Consider the following 24,501-nt stretch of genomic DNA (forward strand, 5'->3'; position numbering starts at 1 on the left):
AGCTTCGGTATTTCGGCATCTGATAATTCACATCTTTAGGTCACATCTTTAGGGAATAAATTATAGTAAGAAAGAACCAGTAACATAACAAATTCGGCACAGACTAACGGTTCGCATTAAGGTGGAGGTTGAGAGACTCAAGTCGAAATTAACAATAATATCACGTTTAATGATAAAAAACAATTGGTTTCTTTGGCATATGACAGCTCAACCTTTCCTCAGGTCCTCCCTAGAAAGACAATTCATTGGCGTGCCAAGTGCCACTTGCACTTGCGGACAAATACCGAGCCCGTCTATACTAGTCCGTTGCTTTTTTAGCGCGTTTTGACCTCCAAAACCAATCGTAGGCCTCGCAGAGATAATAGATCTTGGCGCAATAACCGAATTATGCATCTGTTTGCGCTATGTAAACCTGCGTCCCCCTTTCTCCGCAATGCATCTGATATGTCAAACGTGTTCTCAGCCCTTGCAATTCCGTAGCCAATCCTCTGTATGGCTGCCACTCCCATCGCAGTAGCGGTGGCATTAGGTCTACTGACACTGCTCTACATCGTCACAGGAAAAAAGAAGGGAGAAAATAAACCCCTCCTCAAGCTTCCCCTCATCGGCGACCTCCATAGCTCCCCCATTGAGAAACCGCTTTTGAACTGGGACTCATGGACAAAGGAAAATGGACCTATTGCAGTACCAAAGCTCTTTGGACTCATACCGATTGTGGTATTGAATTCATATGAGGCTGTGACAGAGTTGTTCAGCCGCCGCAGCCAATGGTACAGCAACCGCCCGCCCTCCGTCAGTATGGAGATGATCACAGGGGCTGGACCCGGGCAGTCAAAATTTACTCTGATGCACGACTATGATGATCATCTCAAGTTTCACCACCGCATCCTAGCGCCCAGTCTCGGTGCTCTTGCTGCCCCACAGTACCATCCCTTGATGGAGCTCGAGTCCAAACAGCTACTGTTTGATCTATCAAATGCTACAGGGCAGTTTCCCCAAGGAATCAGCACAGAAACTATCTATCCACTGCTTGAGCGCACTCAATCGAGTGTCATACTTGCTCTGCATTATGGCATGCGCATCCCAAGTTTTAAGGAGCATATCTTGCATGAGATCATCGGTATCCAGACTCAAGTAACCCACCTCGCTGCGAACCCCGGTATTCCAGATATTATCCCGCCTCTGCGCCACCTGCCAGCATTTTTGTCACCTTGGAAGCGAGCGGCCGACAAGCTGTACGCCACACAGGTGGATCTCTATATGCGCCTGTTCCGGCACGGGAGGGACTCGGCAGGCTGGAACTCCACCAAGCAAGCCATCGCCACAGTGGAGAAGTACTCTGAAGGCGGTGTTCCGGACCTTGACCTCGCTTTTACCCTCGCAACATCCATCCAGGGAGGTATGGAGACTTCACCGCGGCAGCTGCTGTGGTTATTCATTGCAGCGCTGCACCAACCGTCCTTCATGACGCGGGCGCATGCCTTGCTCGACAAGGTCGTCGGACGTGACCGCCTCCCCCAATTTTCGGACCGTGCGGGGCTCGCTTTCATTGACGCTATTATGCATGAACTTTTCCGTTGGCGGCCTATTTCACCAGGATCCATTCCCCGTAGGGCCGACCGGGATGATGAATTCAATGGTGTCAAGATCAAAAAGGGGGTCACTCTCATGGCCAATGCGTGGGCTATCGGCCGAGACGAGAAGGTCTTTGATCCCGCGCTAGGAGACACTCAGGACTTCGTGCCTGAGCGGTGGCTCCAGCGCGATGATAGCGGAGAGGAAAGAGTGCGAACGGATCTTCCGTTGCCGGTTTTTGGGCAAGGCCGCCGGATCTGCCAAGGAAAGCGGGTCGCTACGGATGGATCTTTCATGCATGTTGCTTGTCTGCTGTGGGCGTTTGATATCGAGCCTGCTGATGGGGAAGAGGTGGATCCATGGGCGATGGTTGTGGCAGGGTTCATGACAATGCCGAGGGAGGTCAAATTTAAACTCCGGCCCAGGGGTGACTGGGTACTGGATGTTATTAAGAAAGAGTGGGAGACGGCGGAGAAAAGTCTCGGAAAGGTTATGGGAACTGACGTTGATGTCGAAAATAAATAATAGGATGCAAAATGAATGTTTTATGTTATGATTATATATATCCAAACTCGTCCTGCAGTATAGGGTGGCAGAGAGATTCCGCCAGCTCATGTGAAATATTACAGATTAGACGACTCAGTACCTTTGATATTGGTGCTATTCACAGTTTAAATTTGTCACTGCAGTTGTGACTCATCCATAGATGAATCCATATACGTGTGAGGTAATTATGTTGGGGAAATAAAAGCCTAGCTGCCACCATTCTAAGCTAGGCGTGGTAAAACCTGGTGATTTACAATTAGAATATGAGGACCTGTGGGATTGACGCCGAAAATGACATTAATCGCCTACCAGCACCGATCTTGCCAAATAGATAACCTCCAAACCGAAAGTATTTATAAGAATGTTAATTTACAATGATTTGATTCTTTTCTATATAGTACCTAGCTGTATGGATATAAGGCTCTAGACAGAAGGCTCCATGCAGCCGGAGCAAACAGACGACTGTTGGCAATCTGTCAACTTCCCTCCATCTCTCAGTTGCTTCACTGCAGAGGGTGTGGCGCTCCCATACTCTCCCCTTTAGGCACAAATCATTGACTTTTAGGCCACATCATTGACTGCGAATCATCGTAAATTCTCTGATGACTTCAAATTCGGTTGAATGAGAAACGTACTAAGTTCAGTTGGGATTCCGCAGTTCTTACTCGTAATACAGCGTTCGGGGTTCTGTTTAATCTTATTAATATTGTCACACGTGGTCGAGATAATGCCTTTCCCACTACAACTCACCTTTCGGACTAAACACGGCGCCACGCATTTGACTTTTCCAATGAGACCGCGCGGCAGGGCCGTTGCATCGACTGCTTGCACGGCAGTAAGAAACGCGGCAATAATAATTGTAAATCTCATGTTGAGTCAGTTCGGTTGGAAGAAATTCTTCGAATGACGCTTGAAAAACAATATCATGCTGACAACAGGCCACCTTTATATATTGCTAGTAAGAAAATCACTTCCCAATTTCCGCTATTTTAACTCGTCGCTTATACCCTAGTTCAATTATTTGGAGGACTATTGAATTCGAAAATCAATAAGGTCTTATACGTAGATCTTGTCGTGACCAATCACAAGTCTCAGCTCACTGTACTACCCTACGCGAGCTGCCCGCAAAAGTTTGGCTTCCGTTCGTACTACAAATTCATGCGAATTCTCGCCGTTTGATTCGTCAATTTCGGCCGCCAAGACTCTTCTCCATCCGTCCTAGCCATTATAGCATTTAGGGTTCTAGGGCTTCGTTCTGCACTTCTTTGTACGTTCCCATCTATGACTGGCTCGTCCTCGGTTTAATAGTTCTCTCATTAGCTTACTGTAACATACTGCTATTTACTTTCATTTTGTGAAGTCCTCACTGGGCTTAGCCTTCGCTTCGCGATTTTATGTCTTAGCCTTTACGCCTCTGGGGCTTCGTCTGGTCATATTCGCCCGTTTACATTCAGTGCTTATGGCTTTCCTATTTTATTGCTCTTTTTTTCATAATCTATATTTACTATATCTTATTCCTATGCCTTGCTCCACTAACCTGTGAGAGCACACTCCGAGCACTCTTAGGACATCGGTTGTAGTTACGTAGCTTTATAGTTTTATTCCACTGTTTGCGCTACCTCGATTCGAACTCTTCCAATCGGCTTCGGCTGCTGCCTTCCGTAACTTTAATCACGCTATGACCGTGCTGCCATAGCTCCTTCCTACCCGCCAGGCCCGATATCTTCGACTATTACCTCATGAAAGAAGAGTTAACCCTGCTTAGCTCTTTTATGAGATTTTAGTTTCATGTTTCATTCTGCCTAGTGCTACGGATCACATGTGTTAATGCCTGCTGCCGCAGGCATCCCATGTATTTAGATCTAGCTCCTCTCACCATCTCTCCTTCTTTCCTTCCCTATACTTAGTTGTAGTCTGTCGCACAACCCAGGTCTGGGTCAAGATATCCAACCCGGACCCAACCTAGGACCCAGGCTGGGGCCCCATTGGGGCCCTAGCAAAACCCAACTTTGCACAAAACTAAACTCTTAGCGTTTATAAAGCTGCTAAATAATCAATATATAATCTTAGTATTTTTCGCTGTTTTAGATCGAACTAATATATACTAACTTATTAGATCCAATACCTTGTCGGGCTTATGAACGGAAACCCGGTCACGTTTTTCTCAAGTGGACTGTCAAATATCAACGGCTTTATCAACCTGGCAAAAGCCGTTCTTGATATGAGTAAACCGCCCACAGTTCTTGTGATCCCTTATGGGTTCAATGAAAATCAGTTTGCCGAGAATTCCGCGAAATCCTTTTGCAACTTGTTTAGTTAACTTGGTGCCCATGGTGTCTCTGTGATCGTTTCCAGTGGAGACGGAGGGGTAGGAGGAAGCAGCGAAGGAAACAACCACTGTACCGCATCTGTCCCGACATTCCCGGCTACCTGTCCTTATGTGACTGTTGTTGGTGGCACCCAACAATTCTCACCCGAAGTTAGTGCATCTTTCTCGGCTGGTGGTTTCTCCAACTACGTTGGCCGTCCTAGTTATCAGAATAACGCGGTATCCGCTTATTTACAGAGGCAGGGCGGAGCGCATGTAGGACGATATAATCCCAACGGACGTGCATACCCTGATGTCTCTGCTCAAGCAGCAAACATCGTTGAGGTAAAGGGCGAGCGGGGAATTTTGGTGCAGTCAATGTCGTAAGTCATTCTTTCAAAAGCCTTGCGCATTATCTTGGACATTGCTAATACTATCTAGTGCTGCTGCTATGATTTTTGCATCTACCATTTCCCTACTGAACGGGGAACTCATCACTGCAGGCAGAAGAACAATGGAATTTTTGAACCCGTGGCTCTACTCCAATCCGGGCGTATTGAACGATATTACCAGTGGCTCAAACCCTGGTTGTAACACCCCTGGGTTTCCTGCCACGCCTGGATGGGATGCTGTTACCAGGCTTGGGTCTCCGAGCTATCAAAGGATGAAAGCGTCGCTGGGGCTTTAGATAAGGTAATGCAATCAAGTTGTTAAAGATGAAAGGATCGCTAGGGCCTAACTCGTACAATCTCCGTCGGACGTCAATACTCCGATGCTCCGTGAGTTCCTCTAGGCGATACAGGGCGGACTCAGGGATATCGTGATTGGTATGAAGTCTGCCTCTACATACTTGGATTCTAGGGCAGTCGACGCTTTGCTGACCCATAGCAGTGTTCATCGTGGTGAGAATTGAGCTTTGGGACCAGTACCTAGCCAAGGCGTGGACATAGGAAAACGTTGCTCAACCGCGATGTTCACAACATCCTTAGTGCACAATTTACAGACGCACAAACGCAAGTCTAACACAGCCGAAATCCTTTGCAACTTTTAAAAACGAGTTTGAATGTCTGCATAAGTATCGGAGAAGCCGAAGAATCTCTCAGGTCCGCTGAACGTCGACAGGCTACGAGATCGACAGGCTACGAGATCGACAGGCTACGAGACATTGGTTATCAGGACCTGGTTGCTGCAACATCACATCTCCAAAATATACGTTTCTTCTATGGCTCACAATATGTTTACATGTTAGGGGCTGACCCAGTACCATGGGCGCGGAGCACTTGATGTCGTGTCCAAGGGCCGGAAACATGAACTTTTGATTGGAGGGCATCTGGATGAAGAGATTCTCCATGTCACATACAAGAGTCCAAGCCCAAACTTGACTCCACGCAGTTGCGAGTACCCAATTAATATGCGCCCCGGCCTAACGGGCAAGTTCTGGACCATACTAGCTGCCATTTAAGTCGGATTCTACTCAGTGGACGACACGGGGGTGGGATTAGCGCAGATACGAATGACATCCAGATGGCTGATAAATTGCTTGAACATCTACGTTATTCCGTTTTGAGATTCTCTGTGATATCATATCGTCTGTGTATTGTATTTCGTTACAGGCAAAGTGGTTCATTTGTCTTGGGATGGGTAACAAGGAAGTGTGTTGTCCAATTTACAGAATGTCATTTTCGCAATTCTAACCAGATAGTATATTGTTTACAAATAGAGGGAGCACCGGAATGTTCTCCATGATAGTCAGCATTGAAATCGACCTGGGGAGGGAAAGAGAAAGACGAAACAGAAATGGTCGGAGTCGTGGAGCTAAGTGAATTGCTTTCATTTTAAACCCGGCGAAGAACTACAAGCCAACACCTAGTCAACACCGGTAGAGAGGTAAATTAAGATCAAGAATTTGGCCTAGTCGCCGTTGCTTTAGTGATCAATGATCAGCAATTCCATCTCAAACAATGGGAATATATATTCAAGAAAACTCATCGCAGGCCAAGCAAGTCAACTTCTTGGGCCAAAAGGAGTAAACACAATGGTGGTATATACAGTACATGTTCACGCCGATATCCCTCAAATGTTCAGTAGACATAACGGAAGGAAGGATTCTGCTTATCAGTGAGCCCAGCCCACCTCGTCTCGTCAGCCATGTTCTCATCAACACCGCCCTTAGTCTGATCTCTGTGGCGGTTTTGTCCTTTGTAATAGAAGAACAGCACGACCGATAGTACAGCCGCCGCAGCCTGGGTTGCGAGAACAGCAATCTTGGCCGGATGGTATTCCGGTGCATCGTGTGACTGGAATGTCTGTGGACCAATGATGTTTCCGACCGAGAAAGACCCAGCAACCAGTGCACTAGCAAATGCACGCTTGGTATGTCCAGCGCAGTTGGCCATGGTCCACTGGTATAGAATCGGGAGAGTAGCTACAATTGCGTTCACAAGGTAAATACCGATCAGGACACCGGCTTTGTTGCTTTTGGGTAGGAAGGATAGTAAGGCCCCGCCGATGATTCCAGGAATTGTACAGAGTACATTCCAGGCCCAGCGATTGGAAGTTTTCCGGATGCCAAACCCAACGAGAAGTGTGAAAAAAATGCTAACGATGCCTGACGGGGTATTGAGAAGGGCTGAGATGGGACCGGAGAAACCAAATCCGGCAATTAAAGTTGAAGAATATGTCGTCACCACACCACTTGACACAGATATCTATGCAATATTGGTCAATTGAACTGCAGGGGATAGTTGGAGCAAGGGGTGAAAGATGGAATGTGATACATACCAAAATGGTTGTCACGGTCAGAAGCCACAGCTGAATATCGAGGACAGCCTCCCAAATTTGTTTCAGGTTCAAATTTGTGCTCCATACTCCAGTCTGGTTTTCGCTGACGTGTTGAAGAAGGGCCACCTTTTCGTTATCGGACAGCCAGGTTGCCTTCATCGGTGTATCCGGAATGAAGAAAAATGTCAACCCACCGACAACAGTTGTCACCAACCCGAGGACAAGGAACATAATCCGCCAACTCTCTATTGAGGCATGATGCACATGCTGGAATCCAAAGGATATGATACCTCCAATTATCTGGGCCACACCAAGACCCATATACCACACAGTGAACCGAGGGGCTTGTTCGCTTCTGGTGTAGTATTGGCTGCTAATAAGCATCAAGGATGGTCCCACTGTCGCTTCAAAAATACCCAGGAAAATTCGTGCTACCAACAGGCTCCGATATCCTTGCGCGCCGGCGGAGGCCGCAGCCGCGACTCCCCAGAGGAAAACATTTCCACCGAGCCATTTGGCGGGCGGTGCTTTTTGTAAGCAGTATACTACGAATTGATGATCAGCAGTAACAACAAAAAAAGAATTTATTTTAGGGGGGTAGATAAAGACACTCACCATTAGGTACTTCCGCGATCAAGTAGGCAATGAAGAACCATGTAGCGACGTTAGAGAAATCATTGCCGGCGAGTCCTAAGTCTTTTTTGATCCCCATAACAGCTGCATACTGTGGATACGCGTGGATCATCCCTGCGTTAATCACATGGCCCATACGGCTGAATCGATAGGCAAACTCACGTTCAGCATGACCTTGTCCAAAAACTGCAGTACATAGCAGCAAAACATATAAGGCATCAAACGCCGATCAATTTTACGACGTAGAGCTCGCAGATCGACTTGAGAGTCAAGCGCCCCATTTGCATGGCTCTTGAGATATATCACAGCATCATCAACTTTATCTCCAGGAGGTTGTGGTACTACCTCGGGTTGGATTTCACCCATCGCGGCTGGGAACAATAGGGAAACAGACGAAGAAGAACGTAGTCAGAAGGGAAATTGGGAAAGAAAAAGGAGAAAGAAAATTAACGAAAAGTCTAGTGGAAAAAGGTGGGAAACACAATGGATTGATGCGACAAAAGCATAAATAACGTCGCAACCACCGTGGGGATCGCGTGGCTACACGTTTCATAACTAGCAACGAATCAAAATCAATAGTCCAAGACCCTAGAACCTTTCCTAGTTGGGAATTACATGAAGATCTAAGGTTTATGGAAGGGATGAGCTAAATATCAATAATATTGTTGAAACAACCTTGCAAGACCGGGAGAGTACGGAGTACGGAGTACATGACAAGCATTATCGGTCTAAATCTCCAAAAAGGAAAGTTCAGTGGTACGAGCATTTTTGGAATTTATTTTTATAATTTTTATGCATAAGGCACCCCTGTTATATCTGCTTACCCAGGTAGAACGCCTGACTATGTTCTGGTATATACTCTCCCCCGTATCCCTTCGCACGCTTTCTCCTCAACAATGGGCTGGGTACACAATGCCTCGCCCGAGGTGGAAGCTGCATCGCAATACCGCCTCATTCTTGGTGTATGTTTGAGTCTTACCATCTTAATGGTTTTCACAGTTTCCCTGCGACTTTTCCTTCGAGCGCGAGCCAGTCGATGGGCAGCAGCAGACTATGTGATGGTTGTTAGCATGGTAAGTTAACCTGTGTGATATACAAGAGATAATACAACTGATTTCTTGAGCAGGCCTTTAGTGTTATATACAGTGCACTCTGCATTTCTCGTGGGCACCGCCACCTTTCCCGCCGCAACATGAAACTTACTCACAGTCACAGAAAGTCGATATGGACTAGGACTGCCATTAAAGCAACGACCTGCAGCAAATTACTTGACATATACTAAGGTCAATATCTTTCTTCTCCATTTCAGTTTAATGCTTCGTGCTTATTACATACTACTAGCAAGCTGACAAAAGGCAAATAGATCAACTACGCAGGACGGCCGTTTTACCAGATTGGCATCGCAGGGTTCAAGGCTTCGCTCTGTCTCAGCTATCTGCGACTGATCTCTGGAACCTCAAAGCGTGTTTATCGAAAAGTGATCTGGATTGTGATCGCAGCGTCTACGTTGGGTCATATCGCTGGTGCTCTTAGCCTACTCTTCAATTGCACACCGGTAGGAAAAGCCTCTTGCCATAAGGGACGAACGCGACCACAAGCTAATAACCATTCGGCCCCAGATCCGACGATCATGGAACGCCCATGTACCAGGCACATGTCTTCCCGTTGGAGGCCTGTTCTACGGTCTCGCGATTTACACCATCATCACAGACGTGACCATTATCGTGCTTCCCATCCCGTTGCTCCTTGGTCTCAATATAAAAACTGCACAGAAGGCTGGTGTTGTGTGCCTTTTCCTCCTCGGCCTCTTCACCACGGTATGCTCCATCATGCGGCTAACTCAGATTCAACGTGTGGCATTCGGAGACGGAAACTCGACAATGCTGGTGTTGTGGGGAACAATTGAGTTTAACGTGGGCGTAAGTGGAAATGACCCGTCCCGCGCGAACTATAATGGCTGATTTGTGTGTATTAGAACATTGTCACTTGCATTCCATATCTGGCGCCTCTATTGAAGGGCTTGGTGCGAGGACTCGGTTCGACCAGTGATAAATCGAAGAATTATTACTATGACAGTCAAGGGAGAAGCTACTTGATGGAGAATTGGTCGAAAGATCGGAGTTCGCACATTCAGTCAAATGCTTCCGCCCCTAGACAGCCAAAACGAACACCGAGCGAGGAGCTCATTTTGGCCAGTCAGGAGCCTGAGCATGGGGGTATCGAGAAGACGGTAGAGTATAGAGTGTCTTTGGAAGGCAGATCAACCAAATAGGAAGGTTGATGACGCCAACGAACTAGCTCAAATTTTGGCTTGTGTACGGAGTACGGAGTACATTCTTCCCATGGATACTTTGGTACAGTTCCTAATTATTTAAAAATTGTATTAATCTTTTTTTGACTTTGCTTTTTTCTTGCATGATTGCCCCTCTACTCCGTACTTCGTACCCCTAGTTACACCCCTTGCCTTTTGTGGCGTTTAAGTTCATCATAATAATAGATTTGTGGTTGCAACGTCAGAGAAACACCCCAAGTTCACGCTTTACCAATAGCCAACACGGCCGGCCGACTTGGGAAATCTGCAATCGGCGAGTTTCTGCATGATAACTCCTTCTCGAAGACTTTCTGATTCAAATTGGTTATTCGAATAATGCCTCAACGGACCGGGATCGACAGGATCAGCGCGCTCGGCCGGAACCCGAAGATCCGCGTGTACAAGTGCTTTGTACATATGTACATGGCGGGAAATGCGCCTGAGACAGGATTGCACCCTGGATGCACCGGTTGTAATCAAAATGTAACTTCATTAGACCAAATCTGGCTAGTCTGGCTAGCACACACAACAGTCTCAGCCCTTGATCAAGTAACTAACGCAAATCAGCTAGCTCCATTTAAGATTTTTGTCATCTATCCTCATGGCCTGGACCCCCAATCCACATCATTCTGCCCGTGACATGGCGCAAGCCATCCCGGGCTAGCAGGTCGGAGAGACCCGAATCTTCAACATTATTAAACAGCAACTAGAATCCTTAAATTCACTCAATCCCTAATCTTACTGAGGCCCTAAAAAAGATATCTTAACACGATGGACCCTAATAGAGAACCTTGGAAAATAGCGCGGCGGAGGTGATATACAATAGGTGCCTTATTCGTTATTGGCTAACCTTAGAGGACTTCCAAGCTTTTTAAAAGTCTCACCGAGCTGGAACCCGAGCCGTCCCGAGGGTCAATATGGACCATCGAATCTTATTTGAGCCTTTCAGGTTAGGTAGCCCCTAGAAGGATCCGGATACTTTCCGTATTAAAGTCCCCACGCAAACTTCCAACGGATCTTCAACTAGCAAGGTGGCACGACTCATTGTGTGATTTGGTACGGAGTAAAGTACGAGCGGGGTAAGACAGAGCCAGGGTTGTATAGATTGAGAGGCGATCAAACTGGACAGTGTTACTAGAACTGCGCACCATACCTTGTTCACCATGTCTGATTCTCCCATTCTGATTATCGGCGCAGGCATCAGTGGTCTCGTACTGGCCCAGTACCTTCAGCGCCATGATATTGCGTTCAGGATCTTCGATCGCGACTCCGCAATCGATGCCCGCAGTGGTGGATGGGGTCTGACGCTGCATTGGTCACTCCCCGCCCTGCGTGAATTATTACCAGAGCACCTTGTTGAGCGGTTCCCTGAAACCTTTGTCAACAAAGAAGCTTCCGCCCGGGGCGACACCGGTCGCTTCCAATTTTTTGACCTCAAGTCGGGAGATGCATTATATAATATCCCTGCCGCGGAGCGTATTCGCGTCAGTCGCGTTCGCTTGCGACAGTTACTGACTACCGGTGTGGATGTTCAAGTAAGTCGTGAGATTATCGTCTTCGGAACAACCTCATTTTTCTCGTACTCTTGATGGGCGCTGACGCCGTGCTTTCAGTGGAACAAAAACCTTCGAAATATCGACTCTACAGCCGATGAGATCACCGCGCACTTCGAGGACGGCACATCTTACACCGGGCGGCTACTAATCGCATGTGATGGTTCACGGTCGCGCACACGCGAGATCCTCTACCCAGATGCACGGATGAACCAGTTACCAGTACAGATTCTGGGTGCGTCGACGCTGTACAGCGCGGAGGAGCTGGGCGGCGTCGAATCAATCGACCCTTTTATCTTCCAGGGCTCGCATCCTGACTCAAATGTGTTTTTATTCTTCAGTTGTGAGTCCGCCAAATCCTTTCTTCTCTTCTGCAGGTTACTGATGTGTTCATAGTTCTGGATACCCCAAAAAACTTCGAGAATAGTAGCAAGGATCGTTACCACTGTCAAATCATTATCTCCTGGGCGGATTCAAAGGAAATCCCTGTCCCAGACCCGAACGCCGATCGCATCGCGCTGATGAAGAAGTTGACTGATAATTGGTCGGAACCATTTCGCTCGCTGGTACACAAGCTTCCTCACGATGTGGAAGTGCGTTCGATTCGCATCGAAGACTGGATGTTCAGCCTGGGCAGGGCGCACGCGCATCCCCGGGCGGTGTTGATGGGTGATTCGGCTCACACAATGACTATGTGTATGTGACTGTTTCAGTGTCCCATTATGCGGCTGCACCCATGACAAAATGCGCTTCTCTAACTTATCTTAGTCCGCGGAGAAGGCGCCAACAACGCGATCGTCGATGTGTTGGATTTCGTGAAGCGTGTCGATGTGCGCCAGCCAAGGTATGAATCTAACTACTTCCAGCTCTATTTGGCTAGGCTGATATTAACGCTATTTCAATCACCAGCTCCTTCGATTCCGAGGCCTTGCTATCCTCCCTCGCAGCATACGAGAACGATGTCTTCACACGAGCCGAGCCTAGCTTCCTCAACTCCAGACAGGCATGTCTCGATGCTCATGACTTTTCTAAAATTGAAGGAAGTCCGCTGGTTGGGTTGCGGGATTTGAAGAAATCAGGCTGAAGTGCGGGACGATGATGCCGTGTTGTGTCCACGAGTACGACCTCGGGGCATCTGCCACTGAGGGATTCCATAGAAAACTCAAGTCGAAGTTTCCCATCGTGGCGCAATAATTCAAGCGAGAAGGGATAAAATACACAAAAATAAAGTACTCCCAATATCAACTGGCTGATGTCGAGATTAAGATCTCGGGATGTTATGGATGTTGGTAGTCTCCCAGATCCAAGTGCTTATCAGTGCCAAGTCCCGGACAACCCTCCCGTCCCCGACCTCCACTCATTCCACTTCTCCTGGCACCAACGGAAAATCAAGGCTTGGAGTTAATCAACTCCACAAATTGAGAAAAAAAAAGCCATCCCAATGCAATGCTGACGCGCAATGGACGTTACCGCGTCATATCAAGCGGCCAGGGTCCGTGTATCACAGCGTCAGCCGCAAGCCTGCCGAGGTAACTGCCGATCTAATGCTGCCACCCAGGTCCAGTAGGCGACTGACATGATGCAGAATGCACGAAGCGCAAACGCAAATGCGACAAACAAAATCCCTGTTCAAGATGTAAACGCTTAAATTTGAAGTGCTCGATAGAAATCGTCCAGCTTAGACGCAACGCTGTGCAACATGGGTCAGAGATTCAGTTTTTGCATTCGCTTTTGGTGGACCTTGAATCGACTCCATCAGATCCAGTGCCCCTGGTCGTTCAAAAGATCAAAAATCAAATATTTCGGCTGGAGACCGGCCAGGATCCCGCAGAATCGGAAGTATCCGACACCACGTCGACACAGCGGGAATCAAGTACAACCGAGGACCGTGCACCTAGCAAAGTGTCACTCGGCCCAACTGAAAACACCTCGCATCAAATTGACTCATCACTTCTCACGGCTATTGAACATCTTGCTTGGGGTCGTAATTCCGCTGGATGCTTCCCTCACAGGACGTGCTCGTGCCAATATCGCAAAGATGGACTCCAATCGTTACCAGGGACGAGCCCTCTTCTAGTCCATGGGCCTAGTCCAGAGCTGAACTCTGCTTTTCCCAGTGTTACGGATGCCCAGAAGCTGATCAAGTTTCATCTATGCCATGTGGCCTGGCATCACAATTGCATTCATGGTCCAACATTTCTCGAGCAGTGCGAGTTATTCTGGGAGACTGGGAAATTCGAGGACCCTCTCTGGCAAGCGCTTTATTTTTCTGTCTTGAGTTCCACAGTCAGCTCAATCCAGGATAGTAAGAAAGTAAGAGAGCTTGTTGATGTCGACCTGCTGGCAATGCAATCTACACAGCAGCTGTTCTCTGCCATGGTGCAGACCCTCTATAACTCACATTTTCTCAGCAACCTCTCCGTATACTCTGTTCAAGCAATTGTCATATCGACCGAGGTCGCTCATAATCTTGGCTTGAGTCAACTGAACGCGACTTTATTCAATGCTGCAGTGCGCATTGCCGAGTGCCTTGGGATCCACAAGATCCAGGATCAATCAACGAACCTTGCTCAAAACAAAGATGAATGGGGTGAGATGGTGGAACGAGAAGTGGGAAAGAGAGTATGGTGCCAGATGATCATCCAAGACCATTTCGCCATTCCCTTTACCGACACCTACAGTATCTCTCCGATGCATTTCTCGACAGGTCGCCCCATGAACGCAGATGACTATGACTTGACGGATATGCCTATCACGTCTCCCACCATAAGCACTTACATCCGCGTGCTCGTGAATTTGGCAGAATTGATGCCCGGTCTAGTTGACGGACTCGGTCCAATGAAATCCAGAAAGCCTATGCGAGAGCAATACGAACATATTCTGCATATAGACCAGAAGATGAGAGGCATTGTGAAAAACATACCTTCTTTCCTTCTGCGTGCGGATAAAACAAAGGAAGCACAAATCCCATGGCTTGCTATCGCTCGACGAAGCCTCGCTATCACTGCAGCCGAGAAGATTATCATGATCCATCGGCCGTTTCTCTTCCGCTCTTTCAATGACCAGACATATACCTACTCAAGACGTACCTGTGTTGCCGCTGCAATGACAATTTTGCGTGAGCACGAGGTAATCGTAAGAGAAGGGGATATTTCGATATGGACCCACACAGCTTTTGCGATTACCGCTGCGGTCATTATGTGCTTTGAAGTTAATGCAACTGCAGAGAATCAAGCTACTATTGCTCAAAGCCACAAGGATGCAATAGTCGCGGCTCGCACCCGCCTTGCTGATCGAACTAATGACGTGCTTGCTCAGCGAGGCGTCGCGTTGATTAATGCAATATTTACTGCCGATACACCCTCGGGATCAGGACTTGGCAACAAAGCGATTGATTTTGGTCAAATTCTGGCTAAGTTCTCAACTTTTACGAGAATGAACCTAGGTCCTGAAACCCCTGACACATCTGTTAGCAGATTCTCGAATGCCGATGCTCAAGATGTGATCGGGGCCCATTTTAACGAAATGCAGCCGGCATGGGATACAGCGGAAGATATCGATTTCGATGCATGGTTCAATGGAACATTCCACACTCTACATGACCCTCTTCAGTTTTGAGAGAAGCAAAAATAAAATCGCTCGAAGCCACTCTTTCATTGAGCTACTCTAGCCATTGGTATATCTTTGATTCATGTCCTCACGTACCCCGTGTCGTTGACTCCCTCGTAGTCCCGGAAGGGCTTGGGGGAGTTGTGCTTGTCATTGTGCATTGCCAGAGCAACCTCCTCTTGTCCTCCTCTTCCTTGTATTTGGCTAGTTGCCCAGTAATACTGTGCATTACACCCCTGTTGTGGAAAATGACCACATCACCCTCTTGCCAATCGTGGGCATAAATATTCTCAGCGGCAAATATCTTGCTCTGCATCTTGTACACCACTTCTCTGACCTTCTCAACATCATCCATCACCGTGATATCACCTGTCGCTGGGTTCCGCGTTGTGAGCCTGTAAACGCAACAACCATGCACCTGGAAAAATGGCCGGTCGGGATTCAGCGGGTTTCGCCAGACCATCTGATGAAAATTGTCAGCCGATACTCATTTCTATCTTGTGCAGTTGGAAAAGAAACTTACCGGGTGCTCGGCGACTTTGCCCCACGCCCATTCCGACAATCCTTCCACTGCTATCTCCCGCCCAAAATTCGGGATCGTCAGACCATCTTCGGATGCTTTGCATTGGCGGATATACTCATATGCTTGGGGAGCATAGGTGACTGTGGTATTAAGGGCGAATTCTTGTTCCTCGGGCGTCAACAGAGAAAATACGCGAGCGCCGGAAAAGACTATACTCCGTAAGTGTGTGCACCTATCTGCGTTCGTGCGGTTTACTAACAAGCCGTGGCTCCAGCACCGATAATCTTCTCTTTCCCATCAGGGAACTTGATCTTCTGATCCGGTACATTGGGAATGCGAATTGAGTGCAATATAGTCACTTCACCTGGCAGACGCTCGTAGAAAGGGGTATCCATGTGCCACCGGTATGGACGGGTATAGCCGTCATCTAATTCCTCTTGACTGAGAGGCTCCTCATGAAACAATGTGTGATCCTGTCTCGCTGGTCAGACAAATGAAAGCCTAGTACTTCGTTCAGATGGGGACACGAACAAGATGCACCACCTCCAGCTCCTTCAGACCTTCATAGTCTTGGAACTTCCCCGAGCCGATGATTCCAACCTGGGGGGCTCTGGGGATTCTTCCTGCTTTGTATGCAGACAAGATGTTCTTGGGGTCGCTCACAGCTTTCTCTCCGGCGGAATGGACGTCGGATGCATTGGGATCGAAAATCTTAGCGAGCTTCGGCAAGACAGTGGGGTCAATGCCTTTTTGTTTTCTGATGACAATGACTTGATTCTCGAAAAGGGCTTTTCGGAGAGTATCTTTGTCGTTGTCGGTTAAGCGGTCCAAGTCCAGCATGGGCATTCCTGGAGGCAGTTGGACTTCGGCGCCAATGGCGGAGCTTTGCCTGATTTCATCAGAGAGGAGATTGAAGGTCAAACTTGTTGATTCGGGCATTTTGTGTTTTGAAGAAATATTCGAAGTTTGTAACGAGTGATGTTGGATATATGGTTGTCGTTGAGTATAACGCTGCCTTTAAGCAGAGACGGGAATGGAGCAGAGCGGACGAGTTCACCGATTTGTACCACCATTTTTGATAAGACCAATATTGCGAATCATTCTGTTACTAACGTATAATGTTCCTTCTATTATCATCTCGATGAATTGGCAATGATGCTGGGATCCTATCTCCGTGGATGGGTGAGTTGCGGGAGCTCACCCGCACCTTCCTGATTGGCCCTCGTGCTACTATATACAACAGAACGATATAAAGCATGCACAGTCGCTCAGTCGTGGTGTTCATATTGGTCTCATCCTGATATTTATCTCAGCTTTATTCACAATGGTTACCATGACTCTTTCTTGCAGGCCTGTCACCAAGCCCGATGATTCTCGGGTAGACTTTGGAGCTGAACTCACCGGCTTCGACGTTGAAACAATGACAGGTAAGCAATGGTCCAAGCAACTTCATTGGGTTCAAATTCTGATTACTATAAGATGATGACTTTGACTTTCTCCGTCGCACGCTGTATGAGAATCAAGTGGTCGTAATCAAAAACCAAGGCAAACTCTCCCCACGTGCCCAGTACGAACTCACTCGACGCTTCGATCCTTCTGCCGGTGTCTACAGTCATGGGAAATCCATCGACAAGCGCAGCGTCCTCCATGCCGACTTGACAACCATCCCTCACCAGCCGCAAGTCCAAGTTATCGGCAGCGGTTTAGTCGGAGAGTATGAGGGACTCAAAAACATCCGCCTGAAACACCCACACCACAAATCATTCCACAAGAACCCCATCTCGCCTGAAGAAGATCATGATTATACACACTTCTACCGCTGGCATATTGACTCGGCCATGTACAACCTTGATCCGCCTTTGGTCACCACGTTGCTGGCTGTCAAAGTCCCCAAGGGTCGCCGCCAGACCTGCCGCTATGATGATGGCACGGACACCACACTTGACGTTCCTCTTGGAACAACGGCGTTTTTCAGTGGATACCGCCTTTACGATATGCTTTCAGAGGAAGATAAACATTTCGTTCGCACCAGCAAGGCTGAATACGCTCCTCATCCATACATCTGGATGAGCAAGGCCAAGTCACGCTCCAACGGCTTGGGAATTATATCGGAAGGGTTGGAGCTTGCTGAAGACCAGTTGCCTCCCTTTGAGGCTTCTAAGATCAGGGTATATCCCATGGCTTGGAAAAACCCCGTTACTGGCAAGGTCGCAATGATGGTTTATCCAACATGTGTGCGGAAAGTCCATCTTGAGAACGGGCAGGTACTTGATAATCTTGCGGAGATTCGAGAACGACTGTACAAGATGCAAAGACCGGCCATTGATCCTTGTTATTTGTATACCCATGACTGGGAGGAGGGAGATCTAGTGCTTTTCAACAATCATGGTGTGATGCATTCGATTGTTGGTTCTTTTGATGAGGATGAAGTGCGCGTGTTCAGACAATGTAATATGGCAGCTAGTCGACCTCCTTTGGCACTGGAAGATAGCGTGTCTAGTTTAGTACGTGAATGAAGCTAGATAGATCCAGATGGTTCTAACTTTCTATATTATTGACTTCCCGGTAAGGTCGCGGAAAGATGGTAAAGGGCGAACTAGACAATCGAGACAATTGAGCCACTTATACCGCACGATTCAGGTCATTTACACCCCCGGAACAATGGCCTAAGCCCATAAATATCAAGTCCTTTTAGTACATATGTAGTCTTTTATGATAGTTTTCTCAGATAGTCTTTTTAGATAGTCTTTTTAGCTGTCTTTTTTGGTGGTCCTTTTGGTGGTCCTGTCAGATTCTTCTCAGTTAGTCTTCTCGGTTACTCTTTTTAGATGTCTGTTTTCTTAGATATTTTCTCTCCCTTCTCAGGTTGTGAGGTAGACAGCCGAAAAAACCCGGAAAAGGCTTAATTTGTGAAATGGACTTTTCCATGTATAACCTTTGAGAATAAACGAGTTTAGACTGCTTAGGTGTTGTTGAGTAGCCCCCCCTTCGCGTGGGGTTCTTTCCTAATTACCTTCCACCCTTCTTCGTGGTATTTCACCTCTCCCTCTGTCACCTCTCCCTCTGTCACCTCTCCCTCTGTCACCTATCCCTCTGTCACCTCCCTCTGTGCCCTCCTCTTCACCTCAACACCATCCTCTATCGTGTCTTTTTTTCACTAGGTGTCAGTTCTGATACACCCAAGGGACCCTTGATGCGAGCGGTAGCTCGAGGCCTTCTCAAGCAATCTCTCCCAATGGACCGGTAAGTCCACCACTTTGAGCTGCTATTTTAATAGCGCCACTAACATTTTTAGACCCCGTGACGCCCAAGGGGCCGGCGACCAGCAACCTTATGCCAGTATACCATACCCGTACGCTGGCATACAGGAACTGCCTCCTGGCACCTGGGCCCGATTTGCTCTTAGACCCCACTGGCGTGTTGTCGTGGAGGGAGAGTGGGTCAAGACGGAGTTCCCATTAACAGAGCCATACTAACATTTACAGCCACGCAGATGGTCCAGAGTATGCCCGTCTGGACAATCAGAGTCCCCTCCCGGCACCTATCATCGGAACCCGCGAAGTGGCCCTAGGCCAGTGGTCAGCTCGTATTATGCGAAAACCGTATCCCTATATCCGAGATGGCCGGTACATTATATCAGATATGGTGAGATCCACAGAACACCTCCCACCTGCCAGGGAGCCAATGCTACGACACGGCGTGACCTGGACTGGTGATAGTCCCGACCACAAACTCGCATAGACACTATATCGGTTCGAAGCCATTTGGATTTTCACTGTCGGGCGACGTGTTAAAGTTGAATGCAACTATTGTTTACGCGACAAGGGGGTTTTCGCCTTTTGCGTGGTCCTCGATCTCAAAGATGGTCATTCAATTTGTGCCAAATGTTACTGGGACCAGCACGCATGCTCAATTATGCCTCGTCAAGGCCGTCGACCGGGGTTACCGCCAACTCAACTGCGGTGTCAAACATTGATACCATTACCTCGCAAGTCATCAACATAGCGAATCGAGGCCATCGCCTCACTGAGCGAGATTGCCGCGATGTTCAGCGGGCTGTACGACAGGGCAAGACGGAGTCACAAAGTCTTGCGACAGACTTTGCAGCCATCACCACCATGTCGCCGAGATCGAGGCACTCATGAGACGCCTCGAGGGATATCTTCGGGGACCTCATTAGTGGATAGTGTCCCTTGCCTCTAGTATATCAACCCTACAAATAAATGTTCTTCTCTTATGACTTCTTTCGTCAGAATATCTTTTTTCCCCATCAAAAATGAGAGATTGCTTTGGGCTCTAGAGAGACGCGCAAATGTGCCCGATAATTACACCTTTTCTCAGAAAACGAATCAGCAGCTAATGCATTGTTTTGATTGGTCTAACGTCGAATTTGAAGGCCAATGCACCACTAAAAGCATCCTGTGGAGATAAGCTCATCAAGCCGCCTCGGCACGCCATCAACAATTTAAGCACTTGCCACACCGAAGTCACCCCGAAGATGTGCCTGGAAGTGTACTTGGCAACTTGGCATTTTTTCACTAGATTGTAAAGAAAAACACATTCTCATGAGTATCCCTTTTAGTCGTGGGTCATTTCTTGCGATGTACTTCCTCCTTTGCCACTCTTGCTACTTGAAATTACAATATCTCTCATATATAAGTGGTTTTGGAATATTCTCAACGTATAAGATTACCCCCACCTATGTCAATGTGTCGTGTGCTCGCCCGGGCCAGGTTTGGATACTGTTAGATAACGCCTCGGGGGAGGAATGATCCTCCACCAATTATTTTCAAATGTAGTTTTGCTGCAGGCATACTATTAGCATAATAATAAATACTGTAAATAGTTGGAATCTTGTGAGACATCCCCAACAACATGGTAAAAAACACGGCAGTCGGAAGCCGGACTTGTCTAGTCTTGCTGGCGTGCGTCAGCAAATGTTCATAGCTCAGCCGGTGATACTACCCAAGTTAGTATGAAGCCCTATAGATTTAGACTTTAAAGCTTTGGCGTATTTATATGTCGCAGGCAACTTGTTGCCATTCTGGGTGGATCTATCGTCACTTTTGCTTCCTAGCTTGGCTTAAGCCACGCAAGAACAAAAGGACCAGCTGCGAACTGATATTAAGAGCTCCGCTTCCAGTCTTTCCTATCTCTCGTACCATCACTTTTCTTTTCCACGGCTCGGCTCGGAAAAAGTTCAAGCATTTCAGCTATGGCGACTTCCAAAGATCCTGCTAAGGATCTAAATATATCGGAGGCGCCGGCGGCAGATCTCGAATCCGAACATACTAATCAAGATCCGGGAGAATGGCTGTACAAATCCGACAGAGCAGAGCTCACAGAGCTCACACCAGTAGAAGCGTTCAAATGGAGTGTGGAGGGAGACCAGTCACCTTGTATGTTGACCCATATATCCCACCAGCTGATGTTAATACATCTCAGTTCCGGAGGTTGCGGCTTGTGTGTCCAACAAAGATGATCCCACCATCGCCTGTAATAGTAAGTGATTAATTTTCTAAGTTAGGTGGGCTGAATTAATCCTCCATCACAGCTGTTCGGGCCTGGATATTGATGACGATCTTTGTTATACTTTTCTCCGGAGTCAATCAATTCTTCGGCCTACGATATGTATGTTTCAATTCGCTCCAATCAAATCGGTATTTACTAACATATCCTAGCCCTCCCTCGTAATAGGCTATGTTGTCGCTCAAATCCTCGTCTTCCCAATTGGCCGAGCATGGGAAAAACTTCCAAGATGGAGGGTTCCTTTAGGAAAACTTTCATTCGACATCAATCCAGGAAAATTTACCATCAAGGAGCATGCCTTCATTGTTATTGTAAGTAAAAACAAATTTCCACTGTCGTAAAAATTCCTTGATTATGAATTACATCTAACAAACCAAAACAGTGTGTCAATATCAGCGCTACCACGGCTTATGCACAAGGTGCCTTGGTAGCCATCGTCAGTCCTGTGTACTGGAACCGCGACCTCGGAGCCGGCTTCTCATTCCTATACCTTTTAACAACCCAGATGATTGGGTAAGTGGATTCTGATTTTTCCATGTTATTCAGTCACTGATCTTTCCTAGATTTGGTCTGACAGGTCTTGCCCGCCGTTGGATTGTGTACCCTGCTGCCTTGGTCTGGCCTACTTCGCTGTCATCCACTGTTCTTTTCCGGGCACTACATGAGCCTGAGAGCCGTACGCCAGCCAATGGTTGGACTATTAGCCGGTATCGCTTCTTTGCCTACATTACGGCATTCGCATTTGTTCTGTTCTGGTTCCCGGACTACATCTGGACAAGTTTGAGCGCTTTCTCTTTTGTGACATGGATTGCGCCTCACAACCAGAAGGTCAACACGATATTCGGAGTACGTTCGAAAAAATCGTTTCAATCCCCATGTGAAACTGACCTCATTCTGCTTAGATGAATTCCGGATTAGGTCTGATACCTATCAGTATCGACTGGACACAAATCAACTACGCCGGTTTCCCCCTCATGACCCCCTTCTACATCACATGCAATGCCTTCGCTGTCGTCGTGTTCTTCTACCTTTTCTTATCGCCGATTCTGTACTACTCTAATGTATGGTATAGCGCATAGTAAGTTTCCAGTCTGATGAACGGAATTTTAATATACTGATGGTCCAGCCTTCCTCTCCTCTCGTCGGGCACATTCGACAACACGGGAAGCACATACAACGTATCTCGTGTGCTCGACGCATCTTTAGACTTCAGCGAGAGCAAGTACAAAGAATACTCTCCAATGTACATCTCAATGTCTTATTCTCTGACCTATGGACTATCTTTCGCTGCGGTCACCGCAATCGTGGTACACACCTACCTTTACAATGGCACTGAAATTTGGGCCAGGTTTAAGAATTCACAACATGGAGGTGAAGATATTCACCGTCGACTGATGCGCCAATATAAAGAGGTCCCAGAATGGTGGTACGGAGTTCTCACCGTAGTGGTGTTGGGACTTGGTATCTTGACGACCACATACTGGGACACAGAGCTGCCGGTTTGGGGATTTATCGTGGTTTGCTTCGGATTGGCAATGCTTCTAATTGTCCCTGAGGGTCTTCTGCAAGGAACGACAAACCAGCGCGTGTTCCTCAATATCATTACGGAGATGATCGCCGGATACGCCTGGCCCGGAAAGCCTATCGCTAATCTGATGGTGAAGTGCTACGGCTATAATGCAGTCAAACATGGCATGGATTTTGCTCAGGATTTGAAGCTCGGGCAATACATGGTATGCCTATTCCCTTTTTGCCCTGTGCTTGTCGAATTTTACTGATTCATTAGAAAATTCCTCCTCGTGTTCTGTTCTTTGGCCAGATCTATGCTAGTATTCTAGCAACAGCAACTCAGACCGGAGGTATGATGTCTTATCAAATCTGCAATACAATTTTCTAACGAGAACAGTCTTACGATGGATGCTTGGACACATTAATGGCCTTTGCGAACCAACTAACAAGGAACGCTTCACATGCAACGGTGCCAAAGTGATGTACAACGCTTCCTTAATTTGGGGTACTATTGGTCCACAGCGGATGTTCCAGTCTGGACAGGTGTATAACGGCCTTGTTTACTTCTTCCTCATCGGAGTGAGTTTTCAAATATCTTGATTTGGTTTTCCTTTACTAACTCTCCAGCCCGTTGTTACTGGACTTGTGTACCTCATTTACCGCCGCTACCCCAACAGCTGGGTTCGCTATATCAACGTTCCGATTTTCTTCAATGCGGCAGGCAATATTCCTCCCGCAAACACCAGTATGTCTCCCGAAATTTTCGTAATGGAGTTATTCTAACCTGACTAAACAGCGCAATACTCCCTCTGGTTCATCGTCGGTTTTATCTTTAATTACCTGATCCGCAAGCGTGCATTTGACTGGTGGAAGCGTTACAACTGTAAGATTCTACTTTTTTAAGTTTACTCTTGGGAATAAGTGACTAATTCACGACGTGGGTAGACTTGCTCCAAGCAGCCATGGATACCGGCACTGCTATTGCAACGATCATCATTTTCTTCGCGCTAGGTTACCACGCCATCACTTTCAACTGGTGGGGAAACACAGTGGGGTCCAATACTTACGATACGAAATCCGTCCCTTGGTTGACCGTTCCCAAAGGGAGCTTTTTCGGAAAGGGGCCTGGCGAGTTTTGATTGAGAGTTTGTATACGCTTGAAACATATAAGGCACGCCTGGCACCAGTAGACTCTGTTATTACTCCCAAGAAATTGAAGCATCAAACGGCCAAACATGCATGCTTAGTTTACTCCTAACACTTTTAATGTAGTCATTTTCCACTCTAAGAAGCTAGAAACAAACCCATCATCGTAGAAAGCGTCATTCAATTTAACAGAGGGCTGTATCCGGCTGTTCCAGGTCCATATATTTCCGAGAAGACGACGGTTAATTACCTCAACAGCAATCCACCATTCCTCTTCTTGAATGATTAAGACTTAAACTTCGTGATTTGACTACAGATGAGCCCCGTTTCCTTTTGCTTAAATGAATTTAAATATCCATGCATTTCAATATCAAGATAAAACCCGACTATCCCGTAATAACCAACCATTAAGCAATGAAGCGAAATGGCATAGAATGAACCCTTGAAACAGAGCATGAAGACACGTAAAGCAAAAGTA

The 24,501-nt window shown here is 47.3% G+C and overlaps 11 protein-coding genes across 11 annotated transcripts; 9 read left to right on the forward strand and 2 right to left on the reverse strand.

Annotated features, from left to right (window-relative positions):
• Window positions 1-492: 492 nt before the first annotated feature.
• N7471_005973 (cytochrome P450) lies at window positions 493-2,100 on the forward strand (the record flags this gene model as incomplete). Its single annotated transcript, XM_057278692.1, has 1 exon — window positions 493-2,100. One exon carries the CDS (start codon window positions 493-495, stop codon window positions 2,098-2,100), a length of 1,608 nt encoding a protein of 535 aa, XP_057138302.1.
• Window positions 2,101-4,290: 2,190 nt separating this feature from the next.
• On the forward strand, window positions 4,291-5,117 carry N7471_005974 (S53 family peptidase; the record flags this gene model as incomplete). Its single annotated transcript, XM_057278693.1, has 3 exons — window positions 4,291-4,431; window positions 4,477-4,812; window positions 4,871-5,117. Exons 1-3 carry the CDS (start codon window positions 4,343-4,345, stop codon window positions 5,115-5,117), a joined length of 672 nt encoding a protein of 223 aa, XP_057138303.1. The 5' UTR covers window positions 4,291-4,342.
• A 1,393-nt stretch (window positions 5,118-6,510) lies between these two features.
• N7471_005975 (putative MFS transporter) lies at window positions 6,511-8,209 on the reverse strand (the record flags this gene model as incomplete). The annotated part of the gene is made up of 4 exons (XM_057278694.1): window positions 6,511-7,137; window positions 7,211-7,755; window positions 7,826-7,934; window positions 8,006-8,209. 4 exons carry the CDS (start codon window positions 8,207-8,209, stop codon window positions 6,511-6,513), a joined length of 1,485 nt encoding a protein of 494 aa, XP_057138304.1.
• A 530-nt stretch (window positions 8,210-8,739) lies between these two features.
• On the forward strand, window positions 8,740-10,115 carry N7471_005976 (uncharacterized protein; the record flags this gene model as incomplete). The annotated part of the gene is made up of 6 exons (XM_057278695.1): window positions 8,740-8,916; window positions 8,970-9,006; window positions 9,059-9,126; window positions 9,207-9,398; window positions 9,463-9,762; window positions 9,819-10,115. The coding sequence occupies 6 exons, from the start codon at window positions 8,740-8,742 to the stop codon at window positions 10,113-10,115; spliced, it is 1,071 nt and encodes a 356-aa protein (XP_057138305.1).
• A 1,202-nt stretch (window positions 10,116-11,317) lies between these two features.
• Window positions 11,318-12,791, forward strand: N7471_005977 (FAD-dependent oxidoreductase; the record flags this gene model as incomplete). The annotated part of the gene is made up of 5 exons (XM_057278696.1): window positions 11,318-11,689; window positions 11,768-12,050; window positions 12,104-12,403; window positions 12,476-12,551; window positions 12,617-12,791. The coding sequence occupies 5 exons, from the start codon at window positions 11,318-11,320 to the stop codon at window positions 12,789-12,791; spliced, it is 1,206 nt and encodes a 401-aa protein (XP_057138306.1).
• Window positions 12,792-13,166: 375 nt separating this feature from the next.
• On the forward strand, window positions 13,167-15,325 carry N7471_005978 (transcriptional regulator family TF; the record flags this gene model as incomplete). The annotated part of the gene is made up of 2 exons (XM_057278697.1): window positions 13,167-13,236; window positions 13,293-15,325. The coding sequence occupies 2 exons, from the start codon at window positions 13,167-13,169 to the stop codon at window positions 15,323-15,325; spliced, it is 2,103 nt and encodes a 700-aa protein (XP_057138307.1).
• A 79-nt stretch (window positions 15,326-15,404) lies between these two features.
• N7471_005979 (TauD/TfdA family dioxygenase) lies at window positions 15,405-16,778 on the reverse strand (the record flags this gene model as incomplete). The annotated part of the gene is made up of 4 exons (XM_057278698.1): window positions 15,405-15,779; window positions 15,840-16,048; window positions 16,099-16,312; window positions 16,371-16,778. 4 exons carry the CDS (start codon window positions 16,776-16,778, stop codon window positions 15,405-15,407), a joined length of 1,206 nt encoding a protein of 401 aa, XP_057138308.1.
• Window positions 16,779-17,163: 385 nt separating this feature from the next.
• On the forward strand, window positions 17,164-18,355 carry N7471_005980 (TauD/TfdA dioxygenase family protein; the record flags this gene model as incomplete). The annotated part of the gene is made up of 2 exons (XM_057278699.1): window positions 17,164-17,266; window positions 17,319-18,355. The coding sequence occupies 2 exons, from the start codon at window positions 17,164-17,166 to the stop codon at window positions 18,353-18,355; spliced, it is 1,140 nt and encodes a 379-aa protein (XP_057138309.1).
• Window positions 18,356-19,032: 677 nt separating this feature from the next.
• On the forward strand, window positions 19,033-19,580 carry N7471_005981 (uncharacterized protein; the record flags this gene model as incomplete). Its single annotated transcript, XM_057278700.1, has 3 exons — window positions 19,033-19,082; window positions 19,135-19,275; window positions 19,325-19,580. 3 exons carry the CDS (start codon window positions 19,033-19,035, stop codon window positions 19,578-19,580), a joined length of 447 nt encoding a protein of 148 aa, XP_057138310.1.
• A 143-nt stretch (window positions 19,581-19,723) lies between these two features.
• N7471_005982 (uncharacterized protein) lies at window positions 19,724-19,984 on the forward strand (the record flags this gene model as incomplete). The annotated part of the gene is made up of 1 exon (XM_057278701.1): window positions 19,724-19,984. The coding sequence occupies one exon, from the start codon at window positions 19,724-19,726 to the stop codon at window positions 19,982-19,984; it is 261 nt and encodes an 86-aa protein (XP_057138311.1).
• A 1,070-nt stretch (window positions 19,985-21,054) lies between these two features.
• Window positions 21,055-24,016, forward strand: N7471_005983 (Tetrapeptide transporter OPT1/isp4; the record flags this gene model as incomplete). The annotated part of the gene is made up of 13 exons (XM_057278702.1): window positions 21,055-21,238; window positions 21,285-21,341; window positions 21,394-21,470; window positions 21,521-21,679; window positions 21,751-21,881; window positions 21,932-22,214; window positions 22,271-22,446; window positions 22,495-23,101; window positions 23,155-23,227; window positions 23,275-23,456; window positions 23,505-23,622; window positions 23,674-23,760; window positions 23,823-24,016. 13 exons carry the CDS (start codon window positions 21,055-21,057, stop codon window positions 24,014-24,016), a joined length of 2,328 nt encoding a protein of 775 aa, XP_057138312.1.
• Window positions 24,017-24,501: the final 485 nt, after the last annotated feature.

Source organism: Penicillium samsonianum (genome assembly GCF_028829775.1).
Source record: "Penicillium samsonianum strain IBT 33392 chromosome Unknown utg000003l_segment0_segment0, whole genome shotgun sequence".
In the NCBI taxonomy this organism is placed as follows: Eukaryota; Fungi; Ascomycota; class Eurotiomycetes; order Eurotiales; family Aspergillaceae; genus Penicillium; species Penicillium samsonianum.